Source organism: Ziziphus jujuba, chromosome 1 (genome assembly GCF_031755915.1).
Source record: "Ziziphus jujuba cultivar Dongzao chromosome 1, ASM3175591v1".
NCBI lineage: Eukaryota > Viridiplantae > Streptophyta > Magnoliopsida > Rosales > Rhamnaceae > Ziziphus > Ziziphus jujuba.
This window is the reverse complement of record NC_083379.1, coordinates 44,228,840-44,245,631: the sequence shown is the minus strand read 5'-3', so window position 1 is coordinate 44,245,631 and position 16,792 is coordinate 44,228,840. Positions and strand designations below refer to the sequence as shown.

General features: G+C 31.2%; 3 protein-coding genes across 6 annotated transcripts; 2 read left to right on the top strand and 1 right to left on the bottom strand.

Moving 5' to 3' along the window:
* Positions 1-2,999: 2,999 nt before the first annotated feature.
* On the top strand, positions 3,000-7,189 carry LOC107404383 (polyadenylate-binding protein 6). Of its 4 annotated transcripts, none has more exons than XM_060812959.1 (8): positions 3,000-3,366; positions 4,165-4,474; positions 5,327-5,586; positions 5,667-5,963; positions 6,042-6,310; positions 6,396-6,452; positions 6,628-6,772; positions 6,900-7,189. In XM_060812959.1, the coding sequence occupies exons 1-8, from the start codon at positions 3,135-3,137 to the stop codon at positions 6,947-6,949; spliced, it is 1,620 nt and encodes a 539-aa protein (XP_060668942.1). In that variant the 5' UTR covers positions 3,000-3,134; the 3' UTR covers positions 6,950-7,189. The 4 variants fall into 4 exon arrangements, 2 of the variants coding, with proteins under 2 accessions (XP_060668942.1, XP_024924392.3); XM_025068624.3 differs by having other exon boundaries at positions 3,001-3,366; positions 6,625-6,772; XR_009634950.1 differs by lacking the exon at positions 6,900-7,189 and having other exon boundaries at positions 6,042-6,248; positions 6,367-6,452; positions 6,625-6,716.
* A 1,328-nt stretch (positions 7,190-8,517) lies between these two features.
* Positions 8,518-11,228, bottom strand: LOC107404386 (GDSL esterase/lipase APG). Its single transcript, XM_016011335.4, has 5 exons — positions 10,707-11,228; positions 10,315-10,445; positions 9,513-9,746; positions 9,159-9,414; positions 8,518-8,944 (listed from the first exon to the last, which is right to left on the bottom strand). The coding sequence occupies exons 1-5, from the start codon at positions 10,972-10,974 to the stop codon at positions 8,748-8,750; spliced, it is 1,086 nt and encodes a 361-aa protein (XP_015866821.1). The 5' UTR covers positions 10,975-11,228; the 3' UTR covers positions 8,518-8,747.
* Positions 11,229-14,962: 3,734 nt separating this feature from the next.
* On the top strand, positions 14,963-16,748 carry LOC107404388 (UDP-glucosyltransferase 29-like). The gene has a single exon (XM_016011336.4). The coding sequence runs from the start codon at positions 15,070-15,072 to the stop codon at positions 16,447-16,449; it is 1,380 nt and encodes a 459-aa protein (XP_015866822.2). The 5' UTR covers positions 14,963-15,069; the 3' UTR covers positions 16,450-16,748.
* The last annotated feature ends 44 nt before the right edge of the window (positions 16,749-16,792 follow it).

Sequence of the window (16,792 nt, the reverse complement as noted above, 5' to 3'; positions counted from 1 at the left end):
AATAAATAAAATACATAAAATTAACAAACACAAAGCTAAAAAAGAATAAGAAAAAATAGAAAAAATACTAGTAAAAAGATGCATGGTTTTATGGAAACAAAAACAGAGACCAAAAAGAAAAAAAATTAACAACATATGGAAAACCAAGAAACTGTGGGAAGAGTAAAAGAGTAATAATAATCACAATAATAAAAAAAATGCAGGATTTTATAAAGAAAAAACAGAGAGGAAAAAGAAAATAACAAACCGTATCCTATTGCCTTTAGAATTTGTAGAGCACTAGTTTTAAAAATAAAGAAAATAACAAACCGTATCCTATTGCTTTTAGAATTTGTAGAGCACTACTTTGAAAGATATGTGGATCAATAAGCTATCAAACGCAGATATTTAGAATATTAATCAAAAAAAAAAAAAAAAAACAAAACGAAAACAAAACAAAACAAAACGCAGATATTTAGAGCAAAACCCCAGCCAAATTTTCTAACAAAGCAACGTGGAAAAATCATCCTCAATACCACTAAGGAAGAACCAGAAAAATAATGAATCAACTTAAAGAAAACATAAAATATATAAAATTAACAAATGTGAAACTTAAAAAAACTATGGAAAGCAAGTAAAGTTTATCAGAAGAATCATATAAGAAATAATATTAATAAAGAGATGCATGGTTTATGGAAAAATAAACAAAGACAAACAAAAATACCTAAAATTAACAAACATAAAACACCAAAAAACTATGAGAAGAAAGTAAAAGTTTATAAGAAGAAACCCGCAAGTAAAAGAAGTAATGATAGTAACAGTAATAAAACGATGCGGGTTTTTTTTTTTTTTTTTTTTTAAATTTATTTTTTAATTTATTTATTTATAATTAAGTACAGGGTTTTATAAAGAAGAAATAGAAAGGGTAAAAACATAAAGTCTTATCCTATAGCTTTTAGATTTTGTACAGCACTAGAGTTTCAACGGCTATTTAAATCAGTGTGGTATGAGTGTTACTTGATTAATACTCAATCTAAAAGACACTTATGGATCTATTCAAAAATTATCATTAATGATTAATGTTTAAATTTCAATTAATTAATTAATTATGTGTATATATTTATTTTTTTTAAAAAAATATCTTTGTCTATTTATTATTTTTTAAGAAAATTATATTATTAATAATGATTGTTTTGCTGTGTCACAACTTTGAAAGCGATAAATAGCTTCTTTGATCGTGCTTATTTTTCTTTTTGGTTATGTTTAAATCCTAATGAATTAATGATGTGTATTTTTTTTTCTTGTTTTAAAAAAATAATAACGATTGATAATAATGCATTTATATATATATTTTTATTTTTATTTTTAAAATTATATTATTGATAATGATTATTTTATTGGGTCACAGACAACAGCTTCTGTTATAATATATATTTTTTTGCTTCGATCTAAATCTGAATTAATTAATAATGTAGGTAATTTTTTTTCCTTTTGAAAAATTAATAATAAATAATAATAATGTATCTATCTATTTTTTTAAAGTATATTATTGATAATATGATTATTTGGTTTAAGTTTTATTGTCTGAAAGTATACAGTTTTCTGCGCATGCTGCAACAAAAGTTATTTCTCCTTTTCGAAATGCAAAAAATCTTTGCAATTTTATGATTAGCTATTTGCTAATATACTAGATTTTTCTTTTTAATGGTTACTCCCCTTATGATTTTGTTGACTTTTCTATTAACTTTTGACCAAGTTAAGCACATGATATTGTTGTAACATTATTGACAAAACTATGGATTCTAACCCAAAATAAAATTGGTTATTTCAATTATACTAAAAAAGATTGATTATTGTCATATAATATGTATATATACACACACACAGCTGTTTATCTCACACACTTCAAACTTAACTAGTCAACCATAGTGTAACATAATAGTATACCTTTATGTGTTTTGTGTTTTGTTTTGCAATAGTATGTACTTGTAATTTCCAAGAGTGCAAAATACAAAAAATAAGGTCTTACAAGGAATTTAGGAAATATAATTATTTACGTAGCTAATAAAGCTTTCATGATTATTCTTAACGCAATGTATAAAGGCAGACTAAGCAGAGTCCAGTATTGGTTTCCCACATAGCTCTGTATTTGCAGTAGATTGCAAAAAATAGTTCAAATCAAATAACAATAATAATATTTCAAAAGAGCAGATATACCTATTTACAAATAGCGACTACACACTCTAGAACTCTGTTGTCATAAGGTAGACCAAACCCTATAACTCAAACACATAAACACAAATTACAATTTTATTCTTTAAAATGTATAGCAAATAAGCCAAGCAAATATTCAAATTATCTTATTCAGGAAATATTTTGATTGGTATATAAGATTTCCTTTAATGTACAAAAATTTTCAATAACAAACAAAAGTATTATTTTTTTCATTTAAATAAATATTCACGTTTGATGATGACAAAAATGCGAGGTGTATATGAAACTTAATAAGTTTTATAGTAAATATTTACCTATATAAATATAAGTAGTACCTACCTTTAGACTACTTTATAAAAGTCTAATAAATAGTAAAAAAAGGAAAAAAAGAAAAAAAGAAAAAGTAATTACTATTTATCCATTGCTTGATTATTTGATGCTTCATGAATCCTATTCATTTATATTTTTATAATGGAATTTTAATAGTATTCTAAAACAGAATTAAGAAGTTTCAAAATTTGTTCATAGCACTAAAATAAATATCTTAAAAAACAGAAAATAGATAAAAATATTTTTTCGATTGTCAAGCAGATTTTTTTTATTTTTTGGACAAATTGTTTGAGAACTAAAAAGGAGAAAAAATAAAGACAATAAAAGTCTTTTGGCGAAATTATTGAAATTACGTAAAAAGAAATATGTGCAGGTATTAGAAAAAAATAAAAAGTCCATATATATATATATATATATGGACCGGCCTACGTAGATATATATGTGTGTATATATATATGGACCGTACTACGGAGAGACACACCATCCTCACCGTTACAACAAACGCACTCTCTCTTCTCTCTCTTTCTCTCTCTCTCTCTCTCTCTCTCTCTCTATATCCAACCTTTTCATTTTCTCTGTGAAAGCTGTGAGTGGATTTGAAAAAAAGAAAAATGGCGGCAGAGGTGGGTGTTCTACCAACGCCGAAGCCACCATCGCCGGCGGATGATCCTGTGAGAAAATCGTCGCTGTACGTGGGAGACCTGGACCCGCAAGTCACAGAAGCAGACCTCATGGATACGTTTCGTTGCATGGGTCCCATTGCCTCTGTTCGTCTCTGCCGCGACTCTCTCACCGGTGACTCCCTTCGCTACGCCTACGTCAACTTCTTCTCTTTCTCACATGGTAATCATCTACTCCCTCTTTCTCTTTTTCTTTTTCCCAAATAACGCCTTCCTTCTTGCACTTTCTTGAATATATTTTTTTGTTCTCTGTAATTGTTTTTTGTAAAATGGGTTTTCGATTCTTTGTTTCTCTCCGATTTCGTTTCTTAAACTTTGAATCTTGTTCTGGTTTCCTTTTGGTTCTTCAAGAATTGAGTGGTCATTCTTCTTCTTGCGATATTTTGCTCTTTTTTTTTTTTTTTTTTTTTCATTTTCTTGTTTTTATTTCTTCGTCTTTCTTTTCGTAATTGAAGGTTTTTGCGGTTCTTCGTTTTCTATGATTTATCTGTTTCTTATTTCTTGTTTTGTTCTTTAAGAAATGGTTTGTGTTTCTTCTTGTTGATACAGCTTCTATATGGAAAATTGTTCTCTGTGTAATATTGGTCGTGATTTTCTAGTTTGTGTGATAATAGAATCTGCTCACTTTGTTTGTGAAGTGGAATGGGTCTTCTTGTTTTTTCACCTGCACTTTCTTTTTTGCTTATGAAGTTGAATGGTGATTTTCTAGTTTGTTTGTGAAGTGGAATGGGTCTTGTCATATTATTCCCTGCAATTCTTTTTTGCGCCGCTTGATTAATAATCAAACATTAAGAAAATAAGTTCTAAATAATCTTTTTTGACGAGCTAAATCAAATCTTTGTAAAAAATAAGATAAACTTTCAGGCAATTTCTTATTTTAGGTTTCATTTTGGCAACTTAGAGTTTTGCATGGCTATTATTGGTGATTTGATTTTTTAACTTAGTCCTCTGCTTTGTTCAGCATCTAAGGCTCTAAATTTCCTGAATCATACGGAGCTGAAGGGAAAACCCATGAGAATAATGTGGTCGCAAAGAGACCCATTGACAAGAAAAACGGGAATTGGAAATCTGTTCGTGAAGAACCTTGACCCTTCAATCACCAGTGGCCAACTGCAGCATATGTTCAGCAACTATGGGACGATACTATCTTGCAAGGTAGCTGAAGAAAATGGCAAGAGCAAGGGTTTTGGGTTTGTCCAGTTTAATTCAGAGGAATCTGCTTTGGCAGCTCGTGACGCTCTACACGATACACTGGTTAAGGGGAAGAAGATGTAAGCCCTCTATTTGTTTGTTTATTTGTTTCTTCCTTATCTATACCTCTCTTCTACCATCTTGAAAACACCTTCAAGGATATAACTCTTAGAACTCCTCGTCATGACTTTAGATTTTCATTTCACAATATACGTAAGTAAAGAAATCCAACTTACATTATTTGACTGCCAGTGAGCCACAATGAAAATATTTTGTTATTGTAAAAGGTGGGGGAATGTAAAATCATTGTTATACTCAAAAAGTGGGGAATGAAACACAATAATTTCAGTTTTTATGTTTTCTCTTGGTTGAAACTTACAGGTAGAAAAAATAAAACAAAACAAAATTGTACTTCAATCTCCTATCGTATAAAGTGTATGAGATGCAAAACCTTTAATGAAGTCCACAATCTCAAAAAGAAATGAAACCAATAGTTCTTAGCCGACTACAACAGTAATAATCTCTCATCTATCTCTTGAGTTTTTTTTTTTTTTTTTTTTTTTTTAAATATTTATTTTTAGATATATTGTTTTGGGTACTTTCCTATTATCTCCATAACTTTTACTGTTGTTACTCTGCCTTAGTAATTTCTAATTTGTTTATATCTTTCCTTTTTTTTAATGCTTAAGTAGGTCTTAGACATTTTAAAGAGATTCCCTGTGATCATATTGTTTCTAGCTGTTTAGCGTATTAGGTAGCAACACATATTCATTTCTTTGACAAATTCTAAATTCTATCCTCTGAATGCATCCTCTGATTGTTTTCCAGTTTATATCGTAGGTTCATTTTTCAATGTTTTAAAATTGATGATTCGTCTGTTTTCTGAATTTATGCTGTTGCGATTGATTATCCCTTCTCTTGGTTCCCTTTAGATATGTTTCGAAATTTGTGAAGAAGAGCATGAGAACAGTAGTCCATGAAGAATCAAGCTTTACAAACCTGTACGTGAAAAATCTTCCTGAAGATGTGACTGAGGATCTCCTTCTAGACATGTTCTCTAGATTCGGAAAGGTTTCTAGTATTGCCATCATGAGAAATGACCAGGGGAAATCAAGAGGTTTCGGGTTTGTAAACTTTCACACACCAGAAGAGGCAATGAAGGCTGTTGAGGTGTTGAATGGTTCACTACAAGGTAAACGCATACTTATTCATCTCATTGTTATAAGCCATGTCAGGATACTCTCTAATAAAGCAAATTAAAATATGGATCAGGACCAAACGGTTTATCTGTAGCAAGGGCTCAAAAGAAAGCTGAGAGGATAGAGGTTTTAAAGAATCAGCGCAAGGAAATTTTCAACTGCCACATTGAGAAGTTGAAGGCGCAAAACCTGTACGTTAAAAACTTAGACATTTCTGTTGATGAAAGCAAACTGCAAAAACATTTCAGTGTCTGTGGAAAAATAATCTCAGTCAAAGTGATGCGACATGCCAATGGGATCAGTAGGAGATTTGGTTTTGTTTGTTTCTCCACTCCTGAGGAAGCAACAAAGGCCTTGCATACATTTAATGGTATACTAAGTCTTGACATGTTTATTTTCAGTTTTATTATGTATTTGGATTTCTTTAACTTCGGCTTATTTTACCCAGGATCTGTTTTAGGAGGAAGGTCTTTGTATGTGGCCTTTGCTCAGAGCAAAGAAGATCGCAACAGGGAGCTAAGGCATTACAGCCAACTATCGCAGAGAGATTTGCGTCATACTGCTCTCCATCCAACCCGTCCTGTCCACTACAACTTCACTCCTTACTCTTCTTTCTACTCTCCTCCATACTTGCCATTGACGTATCAACATTATGGTACAAATATTGGCATGCAGTTTCCATTTTTCCAGAATTACCATCATCACCTCTCCACAAATGTAAAGAAACAGCTTTCTTTTCTAACCATTTTTTCGTTCTTTCCTTTTTCAACAAGCTATCCTTACTTGATTGATGACATCACAGGACTTAATGAGACAAAAACAGCAGGGTAACAATGGGAATCAGAGTTTCCAACAGAATGTATGTTCAATTTTCCTCCTTTGTGAAAAGGGACAGTTACAATAACTATTATTTTATCTTCATAGCATATGGTTTTCATAGCATATGATATCCTGTTATGGCTTTTACTATAATGAAGTCATGGTCTCTTGGTTTCATTTCTCATTTTTCTTCTTTTCTATGGTGCTTGAAGAAGAATGGTTTTACTCCAATTGCGAAGTCGAATGATAGTCGTCTTAGAATTAGCCGGGCGAAAAATGAAAATAAGCAGGGGGGACTTCAAGAACGGTCAGGATCAGTTGTTCCTACTGAACGCAGGAATTCTGATGATCTTGATGCTTGTAAGTAATCATGTTCTTTGAAAAGTATATTTCACATTCAATATAAGGATATTCATTTTTGTGAGTATAACCCAATTACAACTCCTATATGCTTGCCAATTACCTCTCTTTTTCTCTTTCTGTCTAGCCTCGGTATGCGGCCAAGATAACAAGAAGAACTCTGCCAAGTCTATATGACTGACATCATTTCTCAGGTGCACAAGATAAGAATGAATGGTGCACACTTTGAATGAGGCAAATGCTAGGACCAGTGTAGATATGCCTCTGCATTGAACGTTATACTTCTTTGTATACGCTTACTTTCTTTTTAAAACTTTTAGAATACTTGCAAAACTGTGGAAAATACAGTACTGTGTATAAATCCTCTGATAAGACCACCACTAGATGTTTTAAGATTTTGTTTTCTTCTTTTGCTTTTGTTTGAGGTTGCCAAATTCTCTGCTTGCTTTTTTTTTTTTTTTTTTTTTTTTTTTTTTTTTTTCTTTTTTTTTCCTCCTCCACTGACACACTGCTTTTATTGGTTAAATTTCAAAGCTCTTAACGTACAGATTTGAAGCCTCAAACTTCTTGTGGCTTTTCCTTTCAGTTCCGTATGATTTTACCTTCGGATCCTTATGATTTAGAAAAGCTAGAGCCTTAAATGCTCATCAAAGCAGAGCAGGCAGAAGAAACAGACAAGTAAAAGACATAATACCAATAGCAAAATAAACAAGAAAAAGATGCAGGGTTTTATAGAAGAGAAACGGAGGGAAAAAAATAAAAAAGAACCGTACACTATAGCTATTTAGAATTTTTAGAGTTTCATTCTAAATCAAACTCCACTCTCCATGTACTTTAAAATAGTATATATAGGTTATATATAAATGTTAGAGCGGCATCAGTATCTCTAATGGTTCTGTATATTGGAGTTTCTATAGCATATGGAATGAAAGATGTTAGTATTTATGTGGCAGAATATCTATTCAATTGAATAGACAATGTAATTTAAAAATCAATCTCTATTGGATTCTATTTATCGAAAAAATCTCTATTGGATTCTGCGGTTTATTTTTCATTTAATTTTATTTTTTTATTACCTTTTTATTGAAATTTTTTGTTTTCCTTCACCAATGGCAAAAATCGTAAAGCAAGAAAAAAGAACAAAGAAAAAATTATGAAATTATGGAAAAGATAAGAACGTTTTAAGACCATCGCAGTTGAAGAGGAAGGCATCGATTGAATCTAAGAAAATTGTAGAGGTTGTGAGCAGAGAGGAGATGAGAGGTGGAAATGCTTGCAGTTGCAGAGTTCATCGTGTCGTCTGTTGAAAAAGTTCCCAAAATTTGCTAAAATTTTGGTAGATGGTATCCGATGTGAATGGGTTGACGCTGCCATCAACGTTTGCGAGAGAGAGACAGAGACCCGCAACAATGTTGTTTTTCTTTTGCTGGCCATGGTTTCATGGTAATTTTAGACAGAGAGAGAGAGAGAGAGAGAGAGAGAGAGAGAGAGAGAGAGGAAGGGGCCAGCATTTTGGAAAGGAAAGAGAGACGAGAGAGGGTAAATTGCTATTCAGCATGTCTAACAGACTTATTAGAAGTTAACAGACTTTTTAAAAGTTGAGAATTATCTTGGTAAATATTTGATAAAGTAATAAACGGGCATTGAAGATGCTTTTAGTCTTCATTTTTAATTACACAAACAAATTATACATTATCAAAACTCACAATTATATGGATGAGGATGCAACCAAAAGAAAGAAAATCTGAAAGGGAAGAGCAATAAATAACATCAATTATATCAAGAAGAATTAAATCCTAGGAAAGCACAGTAGAGTTGGACCAGTTCAAGTGGCAATAGTTAAATATATCGCAATCAAACATATTACTTGCATATGGACATGATTCTGGGAATAAAACCAACCATCTTTTTTAAGGTTTACAAGCAAATTGCATAACATTAAGGATCTTGACACACACCATAAAATACTTCATAATCAAATGAGAGCAATGCCTTGTAGAAGCATTGCTTCGGAAACAACCTGATTAGCAGCTTCAGATGGATGAACACTGTCCCAAAATACGTATTGACTAGAATTTGAGCATGTTCCTCCTAACTTTGGATTGCATAAAACGGATGTTTTCTCTATACTTTTCTTGCTTGTGCAGCAACCTCTTCTTGCTTCCACAAATCCTACAAAATGAAAATTTATGATTAGTTGCTAAATCATCATCTTTTTAATATTAAAATGTACAATCAGCATTCAATAATCCATATATACTTATCGCTACTAAATATGTCTTAATTAATTAGGAAAGATTTTAAGAACAATTGGAGTTTGTACTTCTATCTCTAATACACCACACCCGGAGCACCATAATTTTTTTCCTTAATTGTAAGTATATACCATATTTTGAGGGAGATTTGACAGCATCATAAATAGGATTGAAAATGTCAAACACAACAATTTTGAGACCAGGAAGTTGCTTTTTGAGATTGACTGCAGAGGAGTTGAGCTTCTCATTGAATACTTGGGCATCATTGTTGAACCTAGAGTAACACCCTTTCTCATGAAAACCAAATAAGGTTTTTGCCGCTGGAAGGCAACCCAGTGGAGGGAGTGAAGTCACCCCAATTCTCCTGCCTCCCAATCCATACAACTCCTGTTCATTTATCAACCACATAAAGACTTTGAATTATATGGTCAATTTACTCAAAAGTAATTTAGAAATTGAGCATAATAAGAGATTTAGATATATACCTTAACAAAGCTAGAGAATACACCAACAAGGTAGTTGGAATATTGCTGAGGAGTGTAAGCTTTTCTAAGTGAAGCATTGAAATAGTAACTCTGAATAAAGTCAGCAGTACCGGCGCTTAATATATACAATGAGTCATTGACAATGGATGCTGCTTTCTTAGTGCCTGCTATCTTGGCCAGCTTAGTTTTGTATTTTTTGAAATACTTCAACTGCTGGGACAATGGAATGGCATGCTGCAACAAAATTTATTTCATCGTTTTCAAATACAAAGAATTGTCAGCAATTTTGTGTTTCCTCTTACGATTAATCATTATTAATCTATCCACTAGATTTTTTTTTTTTTTTTTAAATTACAGGCCACTTTTGTTGGCATTTCTTTTCAATTTTTACGAAATTAAGTCCATGCTATTCTCGTAACATTCTTTATAAAATTATTGAGACATAACCAAAAATAAAATTGGTTATGTAGCTGTCCTTTTTAACATTATTAGTTTTTAATTTTTATTTTTATATACCAATATTTTGTTTATGCCAAATAGTAACAAACGATAATTATAATTTTTTAAATATTTTAAACAACTATAAATTTAAAAAAATTATATTTGTATTTTTTTAATTTTATAATTAATTTAAATACCTGACAAATTTTAACTGCTAATTAATATTTTAAATAAACAAATTATTATTATTATTTTTTTGTTTTGGCCAACACCGTCAACGATACCTTAGTTAAACTAAACGATTGAGATTATTATATATGCAGTAAAAAGTGGTAAAAAGTATGTGTGCGTGTGTTCTAACATTTGAGACTACAGCATTCTCGTCAAAACCAGATCCAGCTGAAGCAAAGTTGGCTCCAATGAGTAGGTTTTTCCCTGAGGCCTGTGGACTAAGATAAGCTGGTGCATAAGCCTTGAACCCCAGAATTTCAGCTGCATATAATATATATATATATATATATAAGGAATTCCCATGTTATATTTTGCACTCAAAATCCAGTATATGTGATCAAACAATTGTATATTTTTGTGTTTATTATTTATTAAAAGGTAAAGTACTAGTACTGGAGGCTTTTGTGCGTACTGCACGGAAAATTATTCAAAAAAGGAAAAGTAGTAGTACTTCTCATGACTTAGTATGAAAAATACAGTATATAAAGTCCCATCTGAGACTAAAGTGTATCGCCTACTTACCAGTGAAATCAACTGCTAGTTTCCCATTGGAAAATCTCCCAGTAGGTTGGTGATTTATAAAGTCTTTTCCGTAAGGAAGGAAATTAGCCTTGAAAGGAGTTGGAAGATAGTTATTGTTCCCCACATCTACACCAGAGTCACCAAATGATATGACAGCGGGAACAAGAGTAGTAGATGATTCTTGTGCGTTGCCACCATTTACAGTTGCATACACAGACAGTACCAAAACCAAAACCAAGGCTTCTCTAATCTTCTTATATATACCCATAATTGTTATTGTTTTGAGGGCTCTAATCTAAACAAATGGAATTGGAAACTACCCCCTAGTAAAAGCTCCGCTTGAACAGAACGATGAACCTGAGAGTTTCTTGTACTTGGTTGTTGTTCCAACATTTAAACAAACAAATTCGTATCTCAGTAGGTAATAAATTTCCACATGTATATATATATGTATATACACTATACGATCTTCATTTCTTTGGTAATGGTTCTTTCTATTTGGTCATAGTTTCTGTACATACATAATTTTATTTTCATGGTACCCATACCTGACAGAGATGCCTTAAATGGAGTTGTCAGTGACTTGGTAGCTGTCAATCCAGCTAGTGGTATTATGAGTTACGGTCATCGTCAGAGCGTTACTTGTCATACAAGTTATTTTGGTGGTTGTAAAACTAGCTTCATCTGTTGCCACTAGTAGGGTATATCTAGGCTGACTTGCCAGCTAGATATGCTAGGAAAGATACTTAATGTGATTTAAGTAGTGTGAGAAATTGCCACCTTTTCCTAAAATCATGCTTATCTAAAACTTGTTTTTTTAATTTTTTTTTTCAATAGTTTACAAACAATATCCTTTTTGGATCTCATATTTATGATCATGAAAAATATAGGTGTAAAAGGGTTATTGGCCAAATTTTTTTTGACAATAATAAACATTGCTGTAATGGGATCTTTAAGCCCAGAGCATGTTTCTTCTTATTTTATGAACTGTATCATTTTGGAGGAAACCTTACTGGCTAACTCTTTGAATTGGCCTTTTGGTTTAACACAATCTGAATTTTCAGCCACCAAAAAAAGAAAAAAAAAATCAGATATTCAGCCATTGTTAACATATTCCTAATTTAAAATATCAATCATGCATAGGAGACTAATAATACCTGTGAAATAAAAAATGGTTAGTGACTTTATCAATTCTTTAATTATTTGAAGATACTTGGCACAGTTGACACAGACCTCTCAACCAGGGTGCAGCCAGGACTGTAGAGGTTGTTGAGCACGGGTCCTTTATTAAATATCGTTAATAAATTTTTAAAATTAATTTTATTTTTTATTTAATATATATATATATATATTTTGTACTTTTGAGATAAGCTTTGATAGTAAATATTTTACAAATGGGGTATATATAGGTTGATGTGCCAGTTAGGTAAGCTAGGAAATATAATTAATGTGATTAGATAGTGTGGGAAAAATTGACATTTTTTCCTAAAAACTTGCCCATCAAAAACAGATTTTATTTATTTATTTTTTATTTTATTTCATCGTTTACGGACAATTTCCTTTTCTGTCTCATTTCCATATTTGTCTCAAATTTACGATAGGTAAGGATTTTAGGTGTAATGGGGATCTTTTAACCCAGAGACAGTTTGTCAACCGTATCATTCAGGAGGAAGTCTTACTGTATCAATTCTATAATTATCTGTTTCATAAAAAAAAAAAAAAAAATTTCTATAATTATCTGAAGGTACTTGGCACCATAAACCCAAACCTCTCAACCAGGAAGCACCCACGACTGTTGAGGTTGTAAAGTGTCGTGCCCTTTCTCAAATATTGTTAATAAATTTTTAAACTTTATTTTAATTTTTTATTTAAAATATACGTTTCTTTTTTCCTTTTTGTGATAAGCTTTGATAGCAAATATTTTTTGACCGACAATGAATTATACAAGTGCTAAAGTTCTAATATTTATAAAAAAAAAATAAAATTGCCAAGTTCTAATCAATTTAATCGTTTTTAAAAAATAAAAATAAATTAGAGAATGCATATTAAAACATATAGGTGGTTTTATTTTTAAATGATGAATAGTAATAGATGGAAAAATTGGTAATTACAAACATAAAGTTGTGAAAAACATATTTATATGTGTATATATATATATATATATCATATGAGAATGAACATTATGAATTCCTTGATTAAATAAAATCTAATAACTAGTATGAGCAAAAAAAGAAAAGCTAAAACTAATAACTAATAAGATTATCTTTTTTTTAGGGGGTCTTTTGAATAAAAAATTTATAAAGTATATACAATATGTGGTTAAAAATTAAACAACTTAGATATATAAGTTGAGTGAACGAAAAAAAAAAAAAAGATTAGATAAAATGAGAAACTCATGAGCAAAGAGGATTTTGATTTTTTTTCTTTTTCATTTTAAGTTTTAGCTAATAAAGATTTAATAGATAATACAAATATAGAAAATAGGAAAAATGGAATTTAATAGTTGATAGAAGCTCTTTTCCAAAAATAAAAGATAATTATAGATATAAAAAAATAAATTGAAATCAATTTAGAATTAAAAGAAAGTCAAAATTCATATATTTCCGAAAAATATAAAATATTCTATCTTATTTATTAAATACAAAATGCCAAAAGTATATAAACAGTATATAATGCTCTATATCAAGATTTTATTTTTGGGCCCTTCTTAGCTGGGGCCCTACTGGTAGGCCTTAAGCCAGGGCCTAGGCGAAGTGGGATGGGACATGGTTTGTCCCGCCATTATGAGAATGAGACAGGGCACTACACCAGAAATTTGATTTTCATTTTCCAACTGCATTATTATATTTTTATTGACTTTTTTTTTTTTTTGGATTACACTACTGAAATGTTTAATTCTTATCTCAAATTATAAAAATTAAGGATCTTACTTGCAACACATTATTTTTTTAAATTTTTTTTTCTTTTTTTTGTTCATTTATATCATTTATGTAATTTTGATGTTGAGGTTGTATTGAAGGTTATGGGTTCGTTTGATATGGCTAATCTAAATAAAATTTTAGTTTGTAGAATTTTGTATAATAAATTTTTTTGAAAAATTTTTTTTATTAAAAAGTTAATAAATATTTGATTGTTAATAAAAAAATTATATTAAATGCTTATTAAATTATATTAAATGTTTATTAAATTTTTATATAAAATAAAAAAAAAACAAAATTTAGAAAGCTCAAAATTTGGACTTCTATTAATAAATATTTATTAATTTTTAACTTTCCAATAGAACTTTTGAAAAAAAAAAAAAAAATTCCTTCTAAACAGAACCAATATATGTTTATTTGAATTTTGGTTATGTTTTGGATTTAATAGAAAACTCATGACAGCTTTCAAATTGATAAATATTATTTTAAACCATATAATTGTATAAATGTTATTTCCTCCCAGAGGACGCTCGAGATATTTTATGGGACAATTGCTGGTCATGGATGTTACTTTACTTTACATTTTTTTTTTTTGAAAGAATTATTTTACTTAATTATTGTAAAAAAAGTTAAAAAAAAAAAAAAGTTACTTTACTTCACCATACTCAGTAACTTTTGCTTACAGATTGTTTCATAGTAGAAACTGTGAAGAGGCGTTTTCAACATTATGCTGGCTTTTCTTTTGTCTTTTCTACCTCGATCATCATCTAGTAAAGTTGGCCAGTGTCACACAAACTAGGTAGATTATCTTTACATCTTAATTAATTTTAGTGCATGGTTGGAAACTTAGAAGAGGGCCTTAGGTGGCTCCAGCATCGTTTAAATAATTATGTATTATTCCTTATATTTAATACACCAGATGATTTCTTTTTCAAAAAAAAAGAAAAAAAGATTCACATGATCTTTTCAATTAAGCAACTACAAATCTAATCCATATATATATATAGTATATATTTGAAAAAATCTAACCCATATGTTATTTCAATAGATATTGTAGATTTTGTGGTATGTCCATGTAATAATTATTTATTCCAATATATACTTTCTATGACATTTCTGACTTAAAAAAAAAATATATATATATATATATATATATATATACAAACAGACACACAAATAGATACAACATGATTTTTTTATTCAAATATATTACCACAAAAAGCATGGTTTTTCCAAATAAAATGATGTGGAATTGTCTGTTATTTCCCAAAAAAAAAAAAAAAACCTCAATTTTTAGGAACTTATTTTATACGAGAATCGTCAGACCTATTTATTCAGAAATATATCCGGACATTTACTATTCCCCAAAAAGAAAAAAAAAAAAAAAAAAAAAAAAGGAAAAAGAACAGAGATAAGACTTCAGAAAGACAGAGAGAGCATCATTCATGGTCATGGAGAAGGAGGAAGCTAGGCAGAAGAGTATGAGAGTTCTAATGCTTCCATGGTTGGCCTGTGGTCACATAACTCCATTCCTAGAGCTAGCTAAGAAGCTCACTCACGGAAACTTTAACATCTATCTGTGCACTTCTCCTGTTAATCTCAATTTCATCAAGAACCAAGTTCCTCATCATCTTCGTCCAAACTACCCCTCCAATTCTATACAACTAGTAGAGCTTCATCTACCATCTCTTCCTGACCTTCCTCCTCACCACCACACAACCAGAGGCCTCCCGCTACATCTCTTTCCCACCTTCGTAAAGGCCGTACACATGACCAAACCTCAAGTCTCCCATATCATTCAGACCCTTAAGCCAGACTTGCTCATATATGATGTTTTTCCATTTTGGGTGCCCGATTTAACTTCTTCTCTCAACATTCCATCTGTTGCCTTCATAACTAGCGGACTGGCCTTCGTTTCTCTAATGTTTCACCAAATCAAAAATGATCATGAAGAATTCCCTTTTCCAGAAATCTCTCCTGATTATTTGAGAATTAAGTTTTCCCATATGCGCAAGCATCTTCCTTTCACTGATGATCAGGGAAGAGATATATCACCCATCAGCATGTATCAAAGATCTTCTAAAATCATTCTGGCAAGATCTTGTAGAGAACTTGAGGGAAAATATATCGATTATCTTTCACTTTCTTTTGGCAAGAAGATTGTTCCTGTTGGTCCTCTGGTTACAAATCCTGCCCATGGCAATGAGGGTATTGACATCATCAACTGGCTCAACAAGAAAGACAAGTCTTCGACTGTGTTTGTGTCCTTTGGCAGTGAGCATTGTCTGGATAAGGAAGATATGGAGGAGATCGCTCATGGGCTAGAGCTTAGCAAGGTGAATTTCATTTGGGTTGTTAGGTTTGAAGAGGGAGAGAAAATGAAGCTTGAAGATGCTCTTCCAAATGGGTTTTTAGAAAGGGTGGGAGAGAAGGGAATGGTTGTTGAGAATTGGGCACCCCAAATAAAGATTCTGAACCATACAAGCATTGGTGGGTTTGTGAGTCACTGTGGATGGGGTTCAGTCATGGAGAGCATAACATTTGGTGTCCCGATCATAGCAATGCCTATGCATATGGATCAGCCATGGAATGCAAGACTAGTAGAGGAGTTAGGGATTGGTTTAGAGATTAAGAGGGACAATGATAATGGAAAGCTTCAAAGAGGAAATGTTGGAAAAATTATTAATCAAGTGGTGGTGGAAAAAACTGGAGAAGATATTAGAAGGAAAGCAAGAGAAATGAATGACTGCATAAAAAGTAAAGCTGAGGAAGAGGTGGATGAAGTGGTAAATGAACTTTTAAAGCTAGCTGAAGGGCACATATAAAGCAACCTAAGGGTGATTTTATGTTACCTACCAAATTACAGATCATGTGTGATTGTAAAATAAGCTCAGTTTCTCTTTCTGTCTGGCATGGAAATGCAGCAATTGTGACAGGCATTCTATTGGAGAGGAATGAAAGGATAACATAATTGTGTTATATATATCTCTCTTATGCTATTGTATGTATTTCATTATGTATGTATATCAGTTAGAGGTTGTACTTATCCTTTGTTATCCCTGGTTACGTAACTTTTATATATGTACTGGTTATTCACATCAATAATATTAGTGCCTTTTCAAGATATTTGCTTCCCTTACAAGGAACAACTCCCTTGTAACTAAGCTA

What these genes read in the sequence shown, in the direction of transcription:
- LOC107404386 (XM_016011335.4), bottom strand. Translation starts at nt 10,974, where the DNA reads ATGGGTATATATAAGAAGATTAGAGAAGCCTTGGTTTTGGTTTTGGTA. An exon ending in ACTAGCAGTTGATTTCACTG is followed by an intron (nt 10,446 to 10,706) that starts GTAAGTAGGCGA and finishes TATTATATGCAG; the next exon opens with CTGAAATTCTGGGGTTCAAG. An exon ending in TATTCTCTAGCTTTGTTAAG is followed by an intron (nt 9,415 to 9,512) that starts GTATATATCTAA and finishes ATAAATGAACAG; the next exon opens with GAGTTGTATGGATTGGGAGG.
- LOC107404388 (XM_016011336.4), top strand. Translation starts at nt 15,070, where the DNA reads ATGGTCATGGAGAAGGAGGAAGCTAGGCAGAAGAGTATGAGAGTTCTA.
- LOC107404383 (XM_025068624.3), top strand. Translation starts at nt 3,135, where the DNA reads ATGGCGGCAGAGGTGGGTGTTCTACCAACGCCGAAGCCACCATCGCCG. An exon ending in CTGGTTAAGGGGAAGAAGAT is followed by an intron (nt 4,475 to 5,326) that starts GTAAGCCCTCTA and finishes GGTTCCCTTTAG; the next exon opens with ATATGTTTCGAAATTTGTGA. An exon ending in ATCATCACCTCTCCACAAAT is followed by an intron (nt 6,311 to 6,395) that starts GTAAAGAAACAG and finishes ATGACATCACAG; the next exon opens with GACTTAATGAGACAAAAACA.